Raw genomic sequence first — 20743 nt, 5'->3', positions numbered from 1 at the left:
GCTCTAATTCATAATAATGGGCAGTCTAATATGGCTCTAATTCATAATAATGGGCGGTCTAATATGGCTCTAATTCATAATAATGGGCAGCCTAATATGGCTCTAATTCATAATAATGGGCGGTCTAATATGGCTCTAATTCATAATAATGGGCGGCCTAATATGGCTCTAATTCATAATAATGGGCAGTCTAATATGGCTCTAATTCATAATAATGGGCGGCCTAATATGGCTCTAATTCATAATAATGGGCAGTCTAATATGGCTCTAATTCATAATAATGGGCGGTCTGATATGGCTCTAATTCATAATAATGGGCGGTCTAAGGCTCTAATTCATAACAATGGGCGGTCTAACATGGCTCTAATTCATAACAATGGGCGGTCTAATATGGCTCTAATTCATAATAATGGGCAGTCTAATATGGCTCTAATTCATAATAATGGTCGGTCTAATATGGCTCTAATTCATAATGGGCAGTCTAATATGGCTCTAAATCATAATAATGGGCCTAATATGGCTCTAATTCATAATAATGGGCGGTCTAATATGGCTCTAATTCATAATAATGGGCAGTCTAATATGGCTAATTCATAATAATGGGCGGTCTAAGGCTCTAATTCATAATGGGCGGTCTAACATGGCTCTAATTCATAATAATAGGCGGTCTAATATGGCTCTAATTCATAACTATCATACGGTTTCCATACCGGTTGTCCGTAATGTCTAAATTCATAACTAGGCCTATCATAATGGCCGACCAGACTTCTGCAACAGGAGTGTGCACAAATTTCAAAGATTTCCCCTAGGCCTATTTATCAATATATAAACTACATAGAGCTATGATTTATTAGAGCAAACTTTAATTAAGACCTTTATTACTTACCTTAGTTCACCACCGGTTGCCCAGAATTGAAGTTTCCAAACTTCCCGCTTGTTTGTTGCAAAATTGCTAAGGCCATCTTCTATACACGCAGCTTTAAATCACATCTAACTTGTATGTCATTTATGCATAAAGTTTAACACTTAGACACAATGTATAAATATACAGTAGTTGGATACTTAAACACCTTTGGGAACTATATTTCAAAATATTTGTGACGAGTCGTCTCAGGGTAGGTCTGTTCGCGACGCAGTTACCAGATGATTTCCACTGGATTATCATACATGAACCTTAAAATTATCGTTTTTTAAACCAAAATTATCGTACACTCTTTCAACATGATTATTAAGGAGTAACATATATAGTTTATTTCAAGGTAATTTAGTATAATTGTTTAATCAAACACACACACATACATTGTATATACCAGAGGTATGTATCGTACATCGTACCGGACCCAAAATAATCGTACATGTACGATAATTATCGTACGAATGGCAACCCTGTCGGGACGACATGTAAACAACAACTACTACAAAACCTTAAAACTTCTTGAATACTTGATTTAAATTCCAGGAAAATGTGAAATTCTCTTAAATTTACCAAGACTCCGAAAATTAAATAGTGAATATAATATACTTACCGAATATTATTCAAATCATATGAATTATATATCTAAAAAATATAATTCACAGTCCCGGGTCATGAAAAGAAACATTCTACCAAAAGAAATGAGACATTTCAGTATGTTTAAGTTTCTACAAAGGCTGAACGACTATGAGTACACACTAACCATGACCTCTCACTGTTCTTGTTTACGACAAAAATTTAGCATTTGTAATGGGAATTTACTTAAAGAAAACAATAAAATTAATTCTTCCCACAAACATTGCAAAACTTGTTTCTCGAGGTAGAAGTAAACTTTGTTTGGACACGATTCGTATTCTTTTGAGATTTTGTCTTCCTTAACTCAATATTGAGATTTTATCAGAATGACATAGGAGTCACAAGGTCTCAAGATAAAGTAATCTTATTATAGGTGTACACTAATACATACATATATAAACTGGCAGTCCTGGTCTACTCGGAATCCAGGACCGAGGTTACAGAAACCTCCTTTCCCATATTTTGTGATTTAATGACACTAGAGGGTCCTGTAAATTCTATAATATCGAGTACATTTTACAGAAATGAAATAAAACGAAAACAAGCAGAAATGATAGAATCATTTTGCACAATCAGCACTCAAGAATAACATGAGTTACCTATTAAAATTTACATCTATCCTGGGTTTAATCATCATTAAAAACTTGCATCTTTCAACCTTATAATTCCCACTTTGTACCAAGGTCTAATTATCATTAAAATTTGCATCTTTCAACCTTACAATTCCCACTTTGTACCAAGGTCTAATTATCATTAAAACTTCTCTTTCAACCTTACAATTCCCACTTTGTACCAAGGTCTAATTATCATTAAAAACTTGCATCTTTCGACCTCACAATTCCCACTTTGTATCAAGGTCTAATTATCATTAAAAACTTGCATCTTTCAACCTTACAATTTCCACTTTGTACCAAGGTCTAATTATTATTAAAATTTGCATCTTTCAACCTTACAATTCCCACTTTGTACCAAGGTCTAATTATCATTAAGAACTTGCATCTATCAACCTTACAATTCCCACTTTGTACCAAGGTCGGCCAATTGAGTCAACTTTATCCATCTATTTCTACTCCTTGCATCTTCCTCTAAATATGTAAGAGGACTCTAGGTTCCTCAAAATTGTTCTTATTCTTTCCCACAGTTATCCCAGCATTAAGGGGTTGGTTGCCCGATGCGTCCTCTTCAAGGCCTTCTATCAAAGGCATCCTCGTTCACTAAACCTCTTCTCTCCATATCATCCTTCACCTTTCTCTCCATATCATCCTTCACCTTTCTCTCCCTATCATCCTTCACCTTACTCTCCATATCATCCTTCGCCTTTCTCTCCGTATCATCCTTCGCCTTTCTCTCCGTATCATCCTTCGCCTTTCTCTCCCTATCATCCTTCGCCTTTCTCTCCGTATCATCCTTCACCTCTCTCTCCCTATCATCGTTCACCTTTCTCTCCATATCATCCTTCGCCTTTCTCTCCATATCATCCTTCACCTTTCTCTCCATATCATCCTTCGCCTTTCTCTCCATATCATCCTTCACCTTTCTCTCCATATCATCCTTCACCCTATTACCTAATTCTCCGCCTCCCTCTTCATCTTCTCCCCTTAACAGGTCCATCCTCAACACATCTTTGAAAGCACAATCTGTAGAGCATGAATAAACGGATTTTGAGCGAAACGAAAAATCTATTTTTGGGTGAGATAGCCACGACGTCCTGATGGAAGGTTCCTTCAGTAGCTTCCTAGAGTATATTTAACTATACCCTAGGAAGCTACTGAAGGAACCTTCCATCAGGACGTCATGGCTTGAGCCCAAAAAAGTAACTTACCTTTTTGGATTCTCAGTTACGGCATTCGAATCTGAAACTTCAGCCAAGGTTATGGAAGTTCGTATTATTGGTCGTCTGTTTTAAACCAGTAGTCTTGAGAATAAGACAAGAAAACTATATGGGGAAAATAGACTGTAATACTTACAGCATCAGTATTCTTTATTTGCATTAGACAATAAAATTCTTACACAATATTCACGTGAAAAAACATATACAGTATATTCATGACAAACATCTCTTCAAGACAATGAAATGGAACAGATCAGTAAATAAATAAATAGACAAATAAATAAAAATGTGACTTTGATGAAAATAAAGACGGATAAAAGTCGAGAGAAGAAAATAACGTAACTTGTCATGGTGGTCCCACTCGAGCGAGTCTCATTGAAAGTCCTCGAAATGTCTGTCTCTGTCTCTTTATCCATTTTTTTCTGTGTACGGCTGGTATTGGTCATGGTCGGGTCAGAAGAAGAAAAAGAAGATGAGCTTTGGTATGGCAATAACAGCCACAGGTAGAGCCACAGCCAAGGATCTGTAAGAGTTGCAACAGATTTCAGGTTTGGTGCTATGGTCGTCCAGAAGAGACACACACAATCTCATTTTTATGCCATGGCAAAACACATGGTCAAAAATTAATTGTTCTTAATTTTCCCATTCCTAACATTGGTATTATTGGTATCCTGACGTGGTTTAGGGTTATTATAACTTGAAGTAACCTATTTTCTATATTGTTTTTGTCTGTTAATGTTGTCTAAATTATGCTACAGTCTTTTAAAAAAAGTGCAAAGTGTTATGGCAAGAGAGAGAGAGAGAGAGAGAGAGAGAGGGGGGGGGTTATTACCACTAAGAAAAAGTGCAAATAATGTTATGGAGAGAGAGAGAGAGAGAGAGAGAGAGAGAGAGAGAGAGAGAGAGAGAGAGAGAGAGAGAGAGAGAGTTCACTACCTCTAAGAAGGACTAGATAAAGCAAGCATTGCATCTAGAGTTTAAATTCAACCAAAAATAGATAAAAAACACAGTAACAATCTCCTAATTCCGGTTTAAGCTTTATCTCTGTATTTCCATTTAGCAAAACTGGAAATGTAATACCCACTTGTAAACAATGAAACAAGAAATTATATTTAAATAGAAGGGAACCAGCAGATGTGGAAATATGATAGGTTAACGCAAATGTTAATAATGGTCAGCACTGTTATATTACAACCCATTTGTGTTCTCAATCATCTCTATTTAGTGTTGTCAATTAATATAAAATATGTCATAGAGCACAAGAATCATAAGTATGAATACAAAGGAAAAATTTTAACTGTAGTCATCATTATGTGCCCTGAGGCCCATAAGCTACGACTTCGACCTGCGATTATTATGAGACACACCAGTCACATTTTGATAATTCAGAGTCTGATCAGGCAGTTAATTTTGGGCTCTTCTTCAGTTACGACTCTTGTCTTGGTGAACACATTCACCGAATAATCAAGTACATTCTTACGCATTCTCCTCTTCCCTCAGACACCTGTCAACAATTACCATGCTACACCTTGTGACTATAATATCACTACTTTTCAAAATGGCAAGGGTAAAACATGCACTTGAGCTATTGTTAGCAGTTCCTCTGGGCTTGGCCAGACCAAGCGCGGCTAGCGGCGAGGTTAGCGGCAAGAGGTTATGGCGGCAAATTAAAACCTTAGGTATCTTATGTAGGTGGCCAGATAGGAGGAGCGGGAAGCCTCGCGCCTCCTATCTGGCCACCTACATAAGGTACCTAAGGTTTCAATTTGCCGCCATAACCTCTTGCCGCTAACCTCGCCGCTAGCCGCGCTTGGTCTGGCCGAGCCCTCTGGAAGTCTGAGAATTCAAACAAATCTTCTCAGGTCTTGAATAGTGTCATAATCTGTGCATCCATGACCTTGCACTGTCTTGGGTTAAAGTTCTTTTGCTTGAAGATACACTTGAGTAGATTTTTCTGTCAATACGCTCTCTTTCTCTCTCTCTCTCCTTTGTAAACCAAGTGTTGAGCAGGCTTAGTATGAGTAGAAGGGCCAATGGTGCCTTCCGGTTTATCAAGAGGTTGCGTTTTCCTTATCATTTTTTTATTATTGCTCTTGATTTTTAAAATCATTGCTGGTGTTCTTCTCCATGCATATATTCGTGTTCATATTGTTACGTTTACCATCTTGTTATTTTTCTTATGTATTTCATTATTTACTTGTCTCTTTTGCAGTGGTAGCCAGCCAGCATAGCTTGTAATAGCAATGATAACAATAGGCAGAAATAATAACAATACCCAAAAGAAAAATAAGAAATACAATTATTGTTATCTGCAGGAATCAGAGCTGTTTTATTAAATCCTAATTAGTAGAAAGAATTGTCAAGAAACAAGAAGTTTTTATGAAAAGGCAAGTCACAAGTTCATCAAATTCTTGATATTCACTAGTCTTGAGAGAGAGAGAGAGAGAGAGAGAGAGAGAGAGAGAGAGAGAGAGAGAGAGAGAGAGAGAGAGAGTTGACATGTGGGGGGATATAGCTATGAGAAGGCAAGTCATAAGTTCATCAAATTCTTGATATTCACTAGTCTTGAGAGAGAGAGAGAGAGAGAGAGAGAGAGAGAGAGAGAGAGAGAGAGAGAGAGAGAGAGAGAGAGTTGACATGTGGGGGGGATATAGCTATGAAAAGGCAAGTCACAAGTTCATCAAATTCTTGATATTCACTAGTCTTGAGAGAGAGAGAGAGAGAGAGAGAGAGAGAGAGAGAGAGAGAGAGTTGACATGATGTGGAGGGGGGAAATAGCTATCTTATTTCCCTTTTATCTGATCCACTACTTTGCGACGCCAGCAAAACAGGTGATCAGCCAAAGAACCACCAGGAGCCCCACGCAGCCAGAGTCCTGTGTTGTGATACCAGATAAAAAAAGTTAGAATGAAAATACATAAGATTTTCTTCTATAAACTTAATATATTTACTTTGGAAGCAGACCTTCCTTTAGGAAATTTTCTTTAAAGATGATCGCTGCCTTAGTAGCGTTAATTTTGCAGGTGAGCTTTTCCGTTGCTCGTATTTTTCTTCTTTTGCCAGTGCTGACGAATAAGGAAAATAGGAGGAACAGAAAAGCTCTAATGGCAAAATTAACTCTACTGAGGCAGCGATCATCTTTAAAGAGATTTAATACATTTATCATACATACACATAACTATATACTCGTATATATATAATTCTGAAATTACTGTCTTAATTTGTTCACTAGAGCAGATGGCCCTAAAACAGTGGTTCCCAAACTATCTTACCTGACGCCCCCCTTTTTGCTTCCAGTAGACCCGTACGCCCCCACTCCTCTCTTTTTTTTTATATGAAATGATTCTTACATTCATTTCTTAGCATTGTACAGGAAAACAGATTTCTGTTTGTATTAAATTTTAATAATGAAAGCCACTCAAACAAATAATAGTACATTCCAGTAACTAAAAACGAAACATTTGGTTCAAAGTGAGCGAAAAAAAAGTTTGAACATTAGCAAATTGGCAAAATTTTGTTGCAATTTTAAGAATAGATAATTTGAAAACATGGCATATAATATTTGGAAATACTTATGAGACTAAGCACAATTTCTGGTTAAATTTAGTGAGATGGATGCATGTATGTAATGACAGATATGCCCCCCTTGTATCGTCCTCACGCCCCCCAGTTTGGGAACCACTGCCCTAGAAGATACTATGCATCAGTTTCCTGGCAATTATTTTTGGATGAAAATGCTCGTAAAATTTCTAACCTGAAAAGTAAATACAGTGTGCAAATGCAGAGCTATGTAATCGCACATCTGGATTAGCGATAAATTACTTCTGCTATCAAAAGAAACTATAGTCCATTTCTTATAGCGAGGCAGATTTGCACCGACTTGCAGTGGTGCCCTTTCAGCTCGGAAAAGTTTCCTGATCGCTGATTGGTTGGACAAGATAATTCTAACCAATCAGCGATCAGGAAACTTTTCCGAGCTAAAAGGGCACCGCTGCGAGTCGGTGCAAATCTGTCTCGCTAAAAGAAATGGACTATAGAATGTTTACCTTCAAATTGCATATATATACTGACCAAATTGGCTCATGTAATTAATTGAATACAGTTTCTCAGGACTATTTTTACATATTTGGTTGAATATTTCAAGCATTTTAGTCTAATGTACTATGCTTAGATATATTCATTAGGTATCCTTTGGAAATTGGAGACATCACAAATGATTGTGTACCACCCATGCGTACTTTTAGTGAGTTGTTAAACCGTTTAATAACAACCCACTGTAAAGATTCATGTGTGGAAACGATTGAAAGTGTACAGATAGCAGTTCAACAGATTGTGCATTTGAAGGTATTCTACATATAAAAATGTTAATAGTGGTGTATTCTTCACGATAATTATTCAGTTGTGAAATAAAACCGTAACATGAACAGTTCACCTTATCTACAATTTGAGATTATTTATGTTATTTTCTTGCTATTTATCTCTATGCAATTAATTCTATGAAAGAAAACAGGAGAAAATTCATAACTATGCTTAGAACATTTACAAATCTAGAGGGAGGTTTCTACACTGCATAGATAGTTATTATTGGTATTGAAATGAACCAAAAACCACCCGATTGGACAAATATCTTTAAATGTAAGATGTTTGGGAGGAAAGAAGATAATCTCTTAGTTCACTCTATTTCTTTCTAAAGGAACTGACTAATGGAGTGTCTTTTAACATAGGGGATTCAGCATTACGAAGCTTCATCTGTGGTGGACAATGTGGGAGGGTGGGCTGTGCCACCATAGCAGTACCAGCCGAACTCGGTTGAGTCCCTTGTCAGGCTGGGAGGAACATAGAGAGGAGACGTCCCCTTTTTTGTTTCATTTGGTTGACGTCGGCTAACCCCCCAAAATTGGGGGAAGTGCCTTGGTATATGTATGTATGTATGTTATGACCAGCAGGCTCTGCGTCTGTAAAGGGAGATATCTAACAATACCAAAAAATTAGCCCCAATTGACACAACCTCTGAAGGTATAAATGTGTCAACCAATATGGTCACAAGACCAGCAAACATTGGTTTACTCGGTGAACTTGTGAAGAAAGATTTGTACTAACACATGCTATTAGATCAGCGAATAATGATTCTCCCTTAAAAATAACAATTGACAGATAATATTGATACTGTATAGGACCATGTTGCAATGGCTATATCTGTAAAGATATAGATGTAGCAACAGAAGTGGATAATTCACTTGAACTTAATCTAAGAAAAAAATTATATAATAGCTATTTAAATGTCAGACTTGGGATAGTAAACAAAGACTGTTTACTCTAAAACAATTTTTTTTTATGGAATAACAAACAACTTGAGAACATTCAATAGAAGTAACTACAGAAATACAATGCATAGTAAATGAAGGATATAATCAAATATTAAAGTTCAAACCATAACCACCAGGTTTATTACCACCACCACGATCTACACCAGTTACATACTATTTTATATAATTTCATATATAATAAGGCACTACAATAACTATCAAATGCATCTTATTAAACAAGAGTTTAATAAGATGGAAACGTTTTCATACCTGAAAAAGTTATAAGAGAGTCGTGCATGCATAATATTATGGTTAGTAGTAGTACGAGGTTGAACGGCGCCTCGCTGTTCGGGGATTTTGACAGGAGACATCTAAATGGTGCGAGGCCTCTGGTTGTGATTTATCGCGCCCCAGTATTATATCGACACCTTATACAGGTGAGCGAGCTGGGTTCAACCTGGCATTCCCATGCAATTTTTTTTCTGGTAATATATAGCAGTTATATACCTTAGAAATGGTGCTAAAGGAGCATTTCACTGGCCGACACGGGTCGGAGCCCAGAAAATGCAAATCTAACTAAGAACTGAACAGGAAATGAAAGATTCATAGACATGTTTTTCTATAGTCCATTTCTATTATCGAGGCAGATTTGCACCGACTCGCAGCGGTGCCCTTTTAGCACGGAAAAGCTTCCTGATCGCTGATTGGTTAGAATTATCTTGTCCAACCAATCAGCGATCAGGAAACTTTTCCGAGCTAAAAGGGCACTGCTGCGAGTTGGTGCAAATCTGCATCGCTAAAAGAAATTGACTATAGTGCTTCTAATGGACAATGCTGGAGGCCACGTGATCAACCTGTCGTATGAGGGTGTCCAGATCGAATTTTTATCACCAAACAACATGTTGCTGATCCAGTTTATGGATCAGGGCATTATTCATGTATTTACGGCGCTCTATATAGGAAACCCACAGCAATACATGGTGAAAGCTATGGACTTGGATGATAACTTCTTGTTGAGGGAGTACTGGGGTTGATATACCATTGCAATGTATCTTCGGAATAATCAGAAACCCATAAAGAAGATGAAGATTGAAACACTCAATACCTGCTGGAAGAAATTTTGGCCAGTAGCAGTCTGCTACTATAAAGGATTCTCTCCTGATGAAATCCATCACACAGTAGTAGATAAGGCAGTGAGGCTGATAAAATTGCTGAGAGGAGATGGGTTCAATGATATGACTACCGACGATGTAAATAAGCCGATCAAGGCCCACTTAAATCCATTAACGGTTGAAGGTCTAGCAGAGCTGGCAAAGTCAGTAAGTGAGACTCAGCAAGTGAGGACAAAGAAGATGATAAGGATCCAAGAGCAAAAGAGGAAGTTGGCCTATCACTAGAACGCTTCTTAACTGTAGCAAAAACAGCATAAGAACTTCAGAGAATGGTGGAAGATTGGGATTCCCAGATGATTTGTGTGTTACAGTTCAGAAATGCAATCGAGGGAACTAAAGAAATTTATGGAAACCTCCTTAAACATAAAAAAAGACAGAGTCAGCAACTGTCAGGCACTATGTTCCTCATCCACCAAATAAAAAACATGGGTACCTTGTCTAGATAACAATGATAAAGTTATTGAACCACCTGATAAAGCTACAGCTGTATTGGTGCCTTCAGAACATTAATACTGTACTCTTATTTGTTATGCATTACATTTGTCTCATCATCTAAATTGTTCAGTACTGCACAGCTGACCATCATGACTATTAATCAAGTTTTAGAAAATTTGAGTTTAAACAGTATTTAAAAGTGTAGAAAGAATATAAGTGTGGGGAGAGTTTACGGAAACTTAGATATATAAAAATCGTAAAAAAAACATAAAATCATAAAAATAATGGAAAAAATATGCTTTAGAGTACTGTTTCCACGTCATGATTTTTTACCTATTGCAGGATGCTGGGGTGTTTGGTATGTAGCATCCATGATAGCTGAGGAATTCCTCTGCATATACATTACACAAAAATATTCATTTCCTAGTACACAGAACCTTAAATTTCAGTAATAATAGACATGTTTCCTTCTGTTATTGAAACTTAAGTTATTTTTAAGATGCTGTCAATCTGCAGAGGAAACATATTAGCACCATAAATGTTTTTTAATTAAGCTCTTCCCTTTGCCTGGTTAGATATAGATCAGAAAATACGCCATATCCAATAGTTAAAAACTGTCACAATGCCTGTTCTTCCATGTAAATAATTGTATCATAATAAAAATTATTTTCTTGCCTAGCAATGTTTCATGATTGAAATCCCATAATTACTCCTGTTTATTCAGAAAAAATATGAAGGAAGAGAAGATGATGGATTGACGAGTTACGAAAATTTTCTGGTATAGACTGGCATAGAAAGACCATAAACAGACGCGAGTGGAAGGACATGTCTGAGGCCGTTACCCTGCCGTAGACTAGTTACGGCTGACGAAGATGATGATATTGAGAATACAAGTGGAAATTTTCCTCACCTCTAATAAACTTCTGTACTCAACCAGGTTTAAATATTAAGTAACATGCAGATTTTGAATATAAATGAACTACAGTAACATTGAAACTCCAACTTTTGTAGATCTTTTAGTAGTAATGCTGTTAACTATAGTCCATTTCTTTTAGCGATGCATATTTGCACCGACTCGCAGCGTTGCCCTTTTAGCTCGGAAAAGTTTCCTGATCGCTGATTGGTTGGACGAGATAATTCTAACCAATCAGCGATCAGGAAACTTTTCCGAGCTAAAAGGGCACCACTGCGAGTCGGTGCAAATCTGCCTCGATAAAAGAAATGGACTATAGTACAGTATACCCTTTCCATGTACAGTTAATACCTTCAACACAGCTTACGATTATTAGCATTATTATCATTATTATTATTACTCATTATTATTACTATTATCATTATTATTATTATTATTGCTACTACTTGCTAAGCCACAACCATAGTTGGAAAAGGAGGATGCTATAAGACCAAGGGCTCCAACAGGGAAAAATAGCCCAGTGAGGAAAGGAAATAAATAAACTACACAAGAAGTGATGAACAATTAAAATGAAATATTTTAAGAACAATATTCTTAGTATTCTTAAAATAGTCATGTCATCAATTTAAGGAGTAAGTGAAATGGAAGAGAATCGACTGTATGCAGTATAAATACTTTATTCATTCACTAGCCATAGTATAAAAGAAATATAAAGTAACAACAGACTAAGAAATAAGCTTACTTTACTAGATGGTAGCTGAGAATCAAGCCAAGCAACATTTTCTTATATTATTTTCCATTTCTTAACCCTTTTACCCCCAGGCTATTTGGAAATTTCCAACCCTTAACCCTCAGGCGGTTATTTTTTTCCCAGCACATTTTGAAGTATATTTTTTTTTTAATTGCTCTAATAGCCTTAATTTTTGTCATAGAGAGGTCAGGTTGGTCTCATTCTCTTGGAAAATGCCTGAATTTTCTAAAAAAAAAATTATCAAAAATATGAAAAAAAAAATTTTATAGCATGTACGTCCATGGGGGTAAAGGGATGGCTTTTGTGAAACATACCAGTACGTCCTTTGGGGGTAAAAGGGTTAACTAAACAATCTGAAAGATATTTCATACATTTCAAATTGTAGATCCTTGCAATTGTCCTTCTCTCTCAGTTGAGACCACTGCTACAAAAATGACTGGCATTAAGTTGAGTCAGTCAAATCAGACTTTTGGTAGACATTTGAGTGAGAAAGATAGCAGAGTCTCAATACGAAACTTAGCTTAACTCTTTTACCCTCAGGCTATTTGGAACTTTTCAACCCTTAACCTCCAGGGTTTTTTTTTTTTCAAGCACATTTTGCTATATATATTTTTTAAATTGTTCTAACAGCCTTAATTTTTGTTATAGGTCAGGTTGGTATCATTCTTTTGGAAAATGCCTGAAGTTTCTCAAAAAGTTATAAAAAATATCCAAAAAAAATTTTAACAGCAGTTTTTTGCAAGGTACCAGTACGTCCATGGGGGTAAAGGGATGAGTTTTGTGAAACGTACCAGTACATCCTTTGAGGGTAAAAGGGTTAAGAATATAATTTTCTAATAAGACTTGAACTTGGACTCCACGTCAGTCTAGAATAAACACAGTTTTCATCTATAGTTCTTGAAAACTCATCTGCTCCACAGCTGACATTTAGAGCCCTCAAAATCTATGTAAAAAGCCATGAAATGCATTTTCCCCCAATGCCCTCTTTTAATGCCAAAATGCAGTAACTGACTGACTGTATTTCTCAATATAAAGTCTCTTTCAGAAGTCATTCTTATCTTCGTAGGGATACCATGAGTTATGTAGGCCCTGTTTGTATTGTTGTACAACATGGAGTGCCCAATTCTTAGGTTTCCTCTCAATTTGCACCATCACTAGAGAGATACTGACTTTATCTTCTTGGAAGTCATGATTGCATTGCCTCCCCCTGATACTTAACCCTTTTACCCCCAGGCTATTTGGAAATTTCCAACCCTTAACCCCCAGGGGGTTATTTTTTTCCCAGCACATTTTGCAGTATATTATTCTAACAGCCTTAATTTTTGTCATAAAGAGGTCAGGTTGGTCTCATTCTCTTGGAAAATGCCTGAATTTTCTCAAAAAATTATCAAAAATATGAAAAAAAAATTTTTATAGCATTTTTTTGCAAGGACGTACCGGTACGTCCATGGGGGTAAAGGGATGGCTTTTGTGAAACGTACCAGTACGTCCTTTGGGGGTAAAAGGGTTAAGAAAGCTGAATGAAGTATTTCTAAAGAATTTAAACATTAAGGAACAAAACTCCTACAAACAAGTAAGCTGCTTATACTAGAGTATAAAAAGCATAATACTCGAGATCAGTCTACAGATATATACTCATGCAAGTGAAAACATATCTAAGAATAAGTAATTTCAAGTAATAACACTACAATATAAGGAAGAAAACTTGAGTAAATCTAATAAGAGTGATAAGATACTAAGAGTAAGGTTATGAATAAAAGTCGCAATGTAATAAAAATCTAATTTACGGTCAAGTAAATAACAGATGTAAGTCCTTAGACATAAATACAAGGTATAATAGGGTGAAAAGGTATTGCAGGTGAAGAGACCTGCTCTTATAGGGGAACTACTGAATTACAACTACAAACTACAAGTTTCCTGGTCAGCTACATTTTCACTTTGTATGGTCAGACAAAAAACCTTTTGCAGAATGTACTGTGTTTGTGAAAAGGAACAAAAATTATTATTAATAATTAGATTATTATATGCAATTCACAATGTACATTTGCTCCTATGCGGATACTGGCGAAGCCATTTATGATCAGTTGAAAAATTATCATTTACAACTACAAACTACAAGAATCCTGGTCACCTAAATTTCACTGTATGGTTTGAAAAAATCCTTTTGCAGGATTCTATACTTTACTTTTAAATCCAAGCCTGACATGGGAGTACTGTATAAGTAAAATAAAAAAAATAAAACTTTAAAATCTACATCTGAAAGTTGAAATATACAGTACTGTATTGATAGAAATGAATATATGTATCTGTATTGTATGTATAGTTTATCTAAATTAATTTATGCAATAAAAAATTATTTAAAAAGCAAACTAGGGCCTCAATCTCTTTAGATGAGAACATATTAATTTTGAGTACTGTACTTATAGCTACTTACTTATTCTAAGCTTTTTTATTTTTCTAATATATACCTTTGGGAATATGAATCGCATTTCAGCTCTTTATTAGCAATAAATCATGTAGCTAAGCAAGAATAAGACACTACCAGCTAATACTAAAAAGTTCCAGTTTATATACAGTTGATTATAAATAAATAAATATTCTAGCACGATATAAAGAGAATAGGTAGAGGACAAGCATTGCGTAAATTTTGTAGTCAGTGGAAGCACCGCATTTCACCCAAAACTGAAAACGTCAGTTATCCACACATACGTCACAGTCAGGCCTGAGTAGAACCAGTTTTTCCAATCATTTCGCTCCCTTAGCTTGGCTTGTTCATTGAGCTTGGCACATGTCCTTTTCCGGTCGTTGGAACGACCTGACTTGAGGTCACACAACATACGTTTCCTACATTCTTCATCGCATTCTTCTTGTGCAATAGAATTCTTCCAGTAGAACCTGTTGGCAATGCGTCAATTAGTAGGACATACACTTCAATTCTAAACAGAAAATTTTACTATTCAAAATGTGCAATGTGTCAAATAGTAGGATATATCCTTCAATTCTAAACATTAAACTTCACTATTCAAACCATGCAATGTGTCAATCAGGAGGATATATCCTTTAATTCTAAACATAAAACTTTACCATTCAAACTGAGCAATGTGTCAATTAGTAATATATATCTTTTAATTTTAAACATAAAACTTTACTATTCAAACTGTGCAATGTGTCAATTAGTAGGATATATCCTTCAATTATAAACATAAAACTTTACTATTCAAACCGTGCAATGTGCCAATTAGTAATATATATCCTTCTATTATAAACATAAAACTTTACTATTCAAACCGTGCAATGTGTCAATTAGTAGGATATATCCTTCAATTCTAAACAGAAAACCTCTACTATTCAAAATGTTACTTTTCAAATGATGAGTGAATAATAACAGCAGAACCTCACACCTATCAGCTGATGCTTCTACCGACTGAATTAAATCGTCTTACCTGAGATATTTTTCAAAAAGTTCGTCTTCTAACATCATTTTGTACACAAGGTTATTCCACTCTTGTGGGAGGAGGTTCCTCATTTTGTAAGCCCTTTGAGCGGAGTACAACTGGTACCATCTTGGCCTCCCGTCACGATTGGCTTCATCGAGATTCATGACCCAAGTTTCATGATCAATAACCATCTATTATGGAAGAAAAATAGGGGCTATTGATACTTCATTTTGATGGGAATTGATAACCTATTCCAGTTTACAATGATTAAATTATATTATGGAAGAAAAATAGGGGCTATTGATACTTCATTTTGATGGGAATTGATAACCTATTCCAGTTTACAATGATTAAATTCTATTATGGAAGAAAAATAGGGGCTATTGATACTTCATTTTGACGGGAATTGATAACCTATTCCAGTTTACAATGATTAAATTATCTTCAATAATTAGTTAGTAATCATTTGAAATCATATATATAAAAAGTATATGATTATTTAAATAAAAATCATATGTACTCTTAACATAAAACAAGATCTTTATGAATGATATTTTTAACCCTTTTACCCCCAAAGGACCTACTGGTACGTTTCACAAAAGCCACCTCTTTACCCCCATGGACGTACCGGTACGTCCTTGCAAAAAGATGCTATAAATTTTTTTTTTTTCATATTTTTGATATTTTTTTTTTAGAAAATTCAGGCATTTTCCAAGAGAATGAAACCAACCAGACCTCTCTATGACAAAAATTAAGGATTTTAAAGCAATTTAAAAAAAAATATACTGCAAAATGTGCTGGGAAAAAAAATAACCCCCTGGGGGTTAAGGGTTGGAAATTTCCAAATAGCCTGGGGGTAAAAGGGTTGATTATTGTAGGAATTTTGTAAACCATATCAGGTCATGGTAAACGAGTGAATTCTTGAAGCCTTCTTATCAAAGTAAGGATTAAAAATAAACATGGTGGTACATTGTAAGATATGCAATATAGGCCTAGCTTATGAATTCCAGTCAGAATTTAGTTCTTAGTTCTCACATGGGAAAGGAGGAAGAGCATGCAATCTAAAATAATATCTGTTGACGTTCAATGTAAGGAAATGATATGAGATGTTAAAGACCTTGACTCTTCTGCCTATTAATTTTCATATAAAAAAATGGGGGATAAAAACAGATAGTAACATTATCAGTCTTAACAAATGTACAACAGAATTTTTATTATAAAGATGGATTAAGTACTAATTGTTTCAAAACATAAACATGGAAGACTTGAGAAATTATAAATGAAACATTAATTTCTATCGATAAGCTTTAATGCATAAAACCATGAAAAACAGAAAATAGATTGTTACATTAAAAAAATAATAACTGACAGCTTCTGAAAATTATATTCAGGCAAATTGAAAGTCCCTGAATATAGTAAGCGAAAGTTGAAAACTCTATGAATAGATGAAAAACTACAGGAGAAACAAATTTCTTCCTTGGTGGAAAAAGTTAATACCACATTCATTGGATGAAAGACTTAGGTAATTCTTTTCAATACAGTACAGTAGTTATTAACCCTTTTACCCCCAAAGGACGTACTGGTACGTTTCACAAAAGCCATCCCTTTACCCTAATGGAAGTACCGGTACGTCCTTGCAAAAAAATGCTATAAATTTTTTTTTTTCATATTTTTGATAATTTCTTGAGAAAATTCAGGCATTTTCCAAGAGAATGAGACCAACCTGACCTCTCTATGACAAAAATTAAGGCTGTTAGAGCAATTTAAAAAAAAATATACTGCAAAATGTGCTGGGAAAAAAATAACCCCCTGGAGGTTAAGGGTTGGAAATTTCCAAATAGCCTGGGGGTAAAAGGGTTAAAATTATGCAATAATGATTTATTATATGCTCAAATCATAAAGAAAGTAATCAATACATAACCTTTTTTGAGCCCTCATATTCTCCTTCAATAGTGTAAAGTCTATAGCCTGGATTAAGCTTGTAGTACGAGGTAACGGAAGGCCCAATATACGCAATATTGGTCACTCTGTGGGGGTTGTGCTCATCATAGAAGAGCTCAAACTCGTCGAAATGGGTATGCCCAAAGAACTGAGCTGTAATTGTGGCTTCAAATCTGTAAGTAAAAGTTTTATTAAGATTTTTCCTCTAATATCAAATTTTGTAAGTACTGTACAATAAATCTGTCACTCAGAGAGTGAAGTTAAGAAACTTCTGATTTTTGCTCTTTAAATACATACATACATACATATACCAAGGCACTTCCCTCAATTTTGGGAGGTAGCCGACATCAACAATGAAACAAAAACAAAAAGGGGACCTCTACTCTCTACGTTCCTCCCAGCCTAACAAATACTGGACTCCTAAAAATACAGAACCTACACATATATTCCTCTTCATGAGGTCATAATGAAACAACAATGTTTAAAACTAAAAACCAGAAAACAGACTATTTACCAGCCACACTCAATGTTTCCATGAAGATCAAGATATGTTGTCATTAAAATAAATAGGAAAACTCATTCATAACCAAGTATGGAGCATGAGCTTTCATACAAAACACTTTTTTGAAATAATCTGATATATTTCAGAACTGAATATTCTGGGCATAAAATCTTTGTCATAATACTAGAATAAAAAAAAGATATAGTAAGAGTTGAATAAGCATATTTTGTATAGAATAACTCAGTCTGAAGAAAATATCTCCTCTCAGTATTATTTAAGTCATTGACGGATAGGTTTGCTTAAAGCAAATGGGTGGTACAAACTAATACACACACAAAGCCACTCCAACACCTTATAAAAACATAGACACCTCACACATCTCAAACTGTCGACCTAATCGCGCCAGGACTACTCGCTGCTGGGAGGAAGGAAAATGGTGACTGGTGCAACACATGAACATACGCTACCGAAGTCTAATCGATGTCAGACAGGGCAACGTATTGGGACTACGGTCTACCCCAAAGCCAAAGCAAAGTCTTTCAAAAAGAAGGCAACTGTGCTTACCCCATACAAAATGGGAAAAGAAGCACGTTAATAGAAGAATAGTAAATACTGTAGAAAAATAATAAAATAAATGTAGTAAATATTATTGCCAAAATAATAAGACAACAGAGTACCTAGTTTGAATCTTGAGTTTAACATACAGTGACATCATTTTACAGGCATTTCCAGCAGTGATGATATGCTGGGTTTAATAGCTATTGTGTGATCTGGGGGGTCTTTTCCTGACATTATTACAAACCATTGTATCTTGCTATTGGTCATGACTACAATAGTTATCAATAGTTTTCCATCCTGTTTTATGCAGACTACTCATGTTTTCAAATGGTCTAGGTTCAGTTTCTAAAGTGCTCACTCCTAACACCCAAAATATTATGGGTTTACACAAGCTTGAATAATAGTCTTAATGTACAGTAATTGTAATTCATTAATTTACCTGTAAGTATAATTTTGACCTTCCCTTCAATGAATAAATAAACGTCTTTTTAACATAGATGTCTCCAACCAGCATTAAAAAAATCATACCCCTGCTAAAGTAGCCTAGATGGACTTGAATAATAGTCTTAATGTAATTGTAATTCATTACTTTACCTGATAGTATAATTTTGACCTTCCCTTAAATTAATAAATAAATGTCTTTTTACTATAGATGTCTCCACCCAGCATTAAAAAATAACACTCATGCTAAAGTAGCCTGGATGGACTTCAAATCTGTCGCATATCTCTCCTGTGTTCAGTCTCTTGAGGCTCAGTAAATGCCTGGTGATAGCCTTTGGGAATTGCTGAACAATATTACAGTCTTGTAGTGGCCTTAACAAGTGTGATTCAGTATATGAATCTCATTTGTTTCCTTATTTATTTCACCCAGGAAACATATTATATGACCTAACCATCTTTACAATACACATATATACCATCAAAATCGTAAAGGCTATTACCCCCAGGGGTGAGGGGAGGGCCCCAGGGGTGAGGGGAGGGCCCCAGGGGTGAGGGGAGGGCCCCAGGGGTGAGGGGAGGGCCCCAGGGGCGGGGGGAGGGCCCCAGGGGTGAGGGGAGGGCCCCAGGGGCGGGGGGAGGGCCCCAGGGATGAGGGGAGGGCCCCAGGGGCGGGCAAAATTGAATTTTGGCTACAACTATCTATAGTCAATTTCTTTTAGCGATGCAGATTTGCACAGACTCGCAGTGGTGCCCTTTTAGCTCGGAAAAGTTTCCTAATCGGTGATTGGCTGGACGAGATAATTCTAACCAATCAGCGACCAGGAAACTTTTCTGAGCTAAAAGGGCACCGCTGCGAGTCGGTGCAAATCTGCCTCGATAAAAGAAATGGACTATAGTTTTTTATATCTGCTAAGATCTCCACTATCAAATTGTACAAACAGATCTAGAAAGATGCTATAATCATCTTCAGGAAAACAAATCTGGTAATATCCCATACCAAATAGAAAAGGGTGGAATACCTATAAAACCTGAATAAAAAATTCTATAGAATTGAGGTACCCATTCCCTGCCTTGCCAGGGAACAGATAAATAACGTACATAGGTTGCTCATTTTGCATGGGAGAGTGCCTGGTCACTTAATGCTTCTTAAATTCTCCTTACCAAACATTTAAAAAAATATTACTACCAAGCATGCATCACTCTGAAGATGTCAATAAGCTTCCACCTCCATCCGATTTAAGTCACTCACAAGTTCCTTTCTGAATTTTAATTTGGCCATGCTTGCTGACAGCAGGGTGGAATATTACTAAATATCACACCTCTAACTCATTAGATCACTTCTTACGGACCAATAATCAAAATATTCTACAATAATCGAATAACCTTTCATGGAAAGCGTCTTGAACTTAATTTAATCTTATATGCCAAAAAGAATGGACAGCCCAATGACCTCGTCTGATCTGTCAACTTCTATGCCATTTCAAATAAAAGGTAATTATGAGCGACACACCAAAAGCTTTTAGAGCAATTCTATATCGTAGGGAAAATCAAATTCTTTTGCGTGGTATCATTATGCCTCATAAGATATTAAAATTTAGTGCAGAAAAGAATTGCGAATGAGTTCATGGATATTTCTCAAAACAAACTTCATGTTTCAAAGATACGTCATGTTGAGAGTCATTATCTTTACCTTCCAATCAAGTGCAGATGTATTAATTTGTGAGAAAAGTGTCCAATTGGAGAATGCAGGTGATATATAGGAGTTTATAACCCTATATATAGGAACGCATAACCCCAATCAAAGTGCTTCATTCAGTCCTTGGAGGCCCAAGATGATTTTCTCGTAAAATTTTGGTTGGCTAGAACTTGAAAGTATTGAACTATGAAGAAGAGATTGTATTTACGAA

The 20743-nt window shown here is 35.8% G+C and overlaps 2 protein-coding genes across 6 annotated transcripts in view; one reads left to right on the top strand and one right to left on the bottom strand.

The window, feature by feature from the left end:
* Window positions 1-597, top strand: part of LOC137634865 (putative uncharacterized protein DDB_G0289263) — a 1389-nt gene extending 792 nt beyond the window's left edge. Inside the window, exon 1 of the mRNA XM_068367417.1 lies at window positions 1-597. This exon is cut by the window's left edge and continues 792 nt beyond it. Coding sequence (XP_068223518.1) covers window positions 1-597 — 597 coding nt within the window.
* Window positions 598-3611: 3014 nt separating this feature from the next.
* LOC137634767 (sphingomyelin phosphodiesterase-like) overlaps window positions 3612-20743 on the bottom strand; it is a 138299-nt gene continuing 121167 nt past the window's right edge. For 3 of the 5 annotated variants that reach the window (XM_068367290.1, XM_068367291.1, XM_068367292.1), the window contains 4 exons: window positions 17316-17508; window positions 15401-15585; window positions 14667-14852; window positions 3612-3903 (listed from right to left, as the gene is read on the bottom strand). In XM_068367290.1, the coding sequence (XP_068223391.1) occupies window positions 3834-3903; window positions 14667-14852; window positions 15401-15585; window positions 17316-17508 (634 nt within the window). In that variant the 3' untranslated portion in view covers window positions 3612-3833. Of the gene's footprint in view, window positions 3904-5903; window positions 6256-13720; window positions 14853-15400; window positions 15586-17315; window positions 17509-20743 lie in introns of those variants that run through there. The other 2 variants (XM_068367293.1, XM_068367294.1) reach the window with 2 other exon arrangements.

Source organism: Palaemon carinicauda, chromosome 45 (assembly GCF_036898095.1).
Source record: "Palaemon carinicauda isolate YSFRI2023 chromosome 45, ASM3689809v2, whole genome shotgun sequence".
NCBI classification, from domain to species: domain Eukaryota; kingdom Metazoa; phylum Arthropoda; class Malacostraca; order Decapoda; family Palaemonidae; genus Palaemon; species Palaemon carinicauda.
Note: the sequence above shows the minus strand (reverse complement) of the source record. Positions and strands in the feature narration are given on the sequence as shown.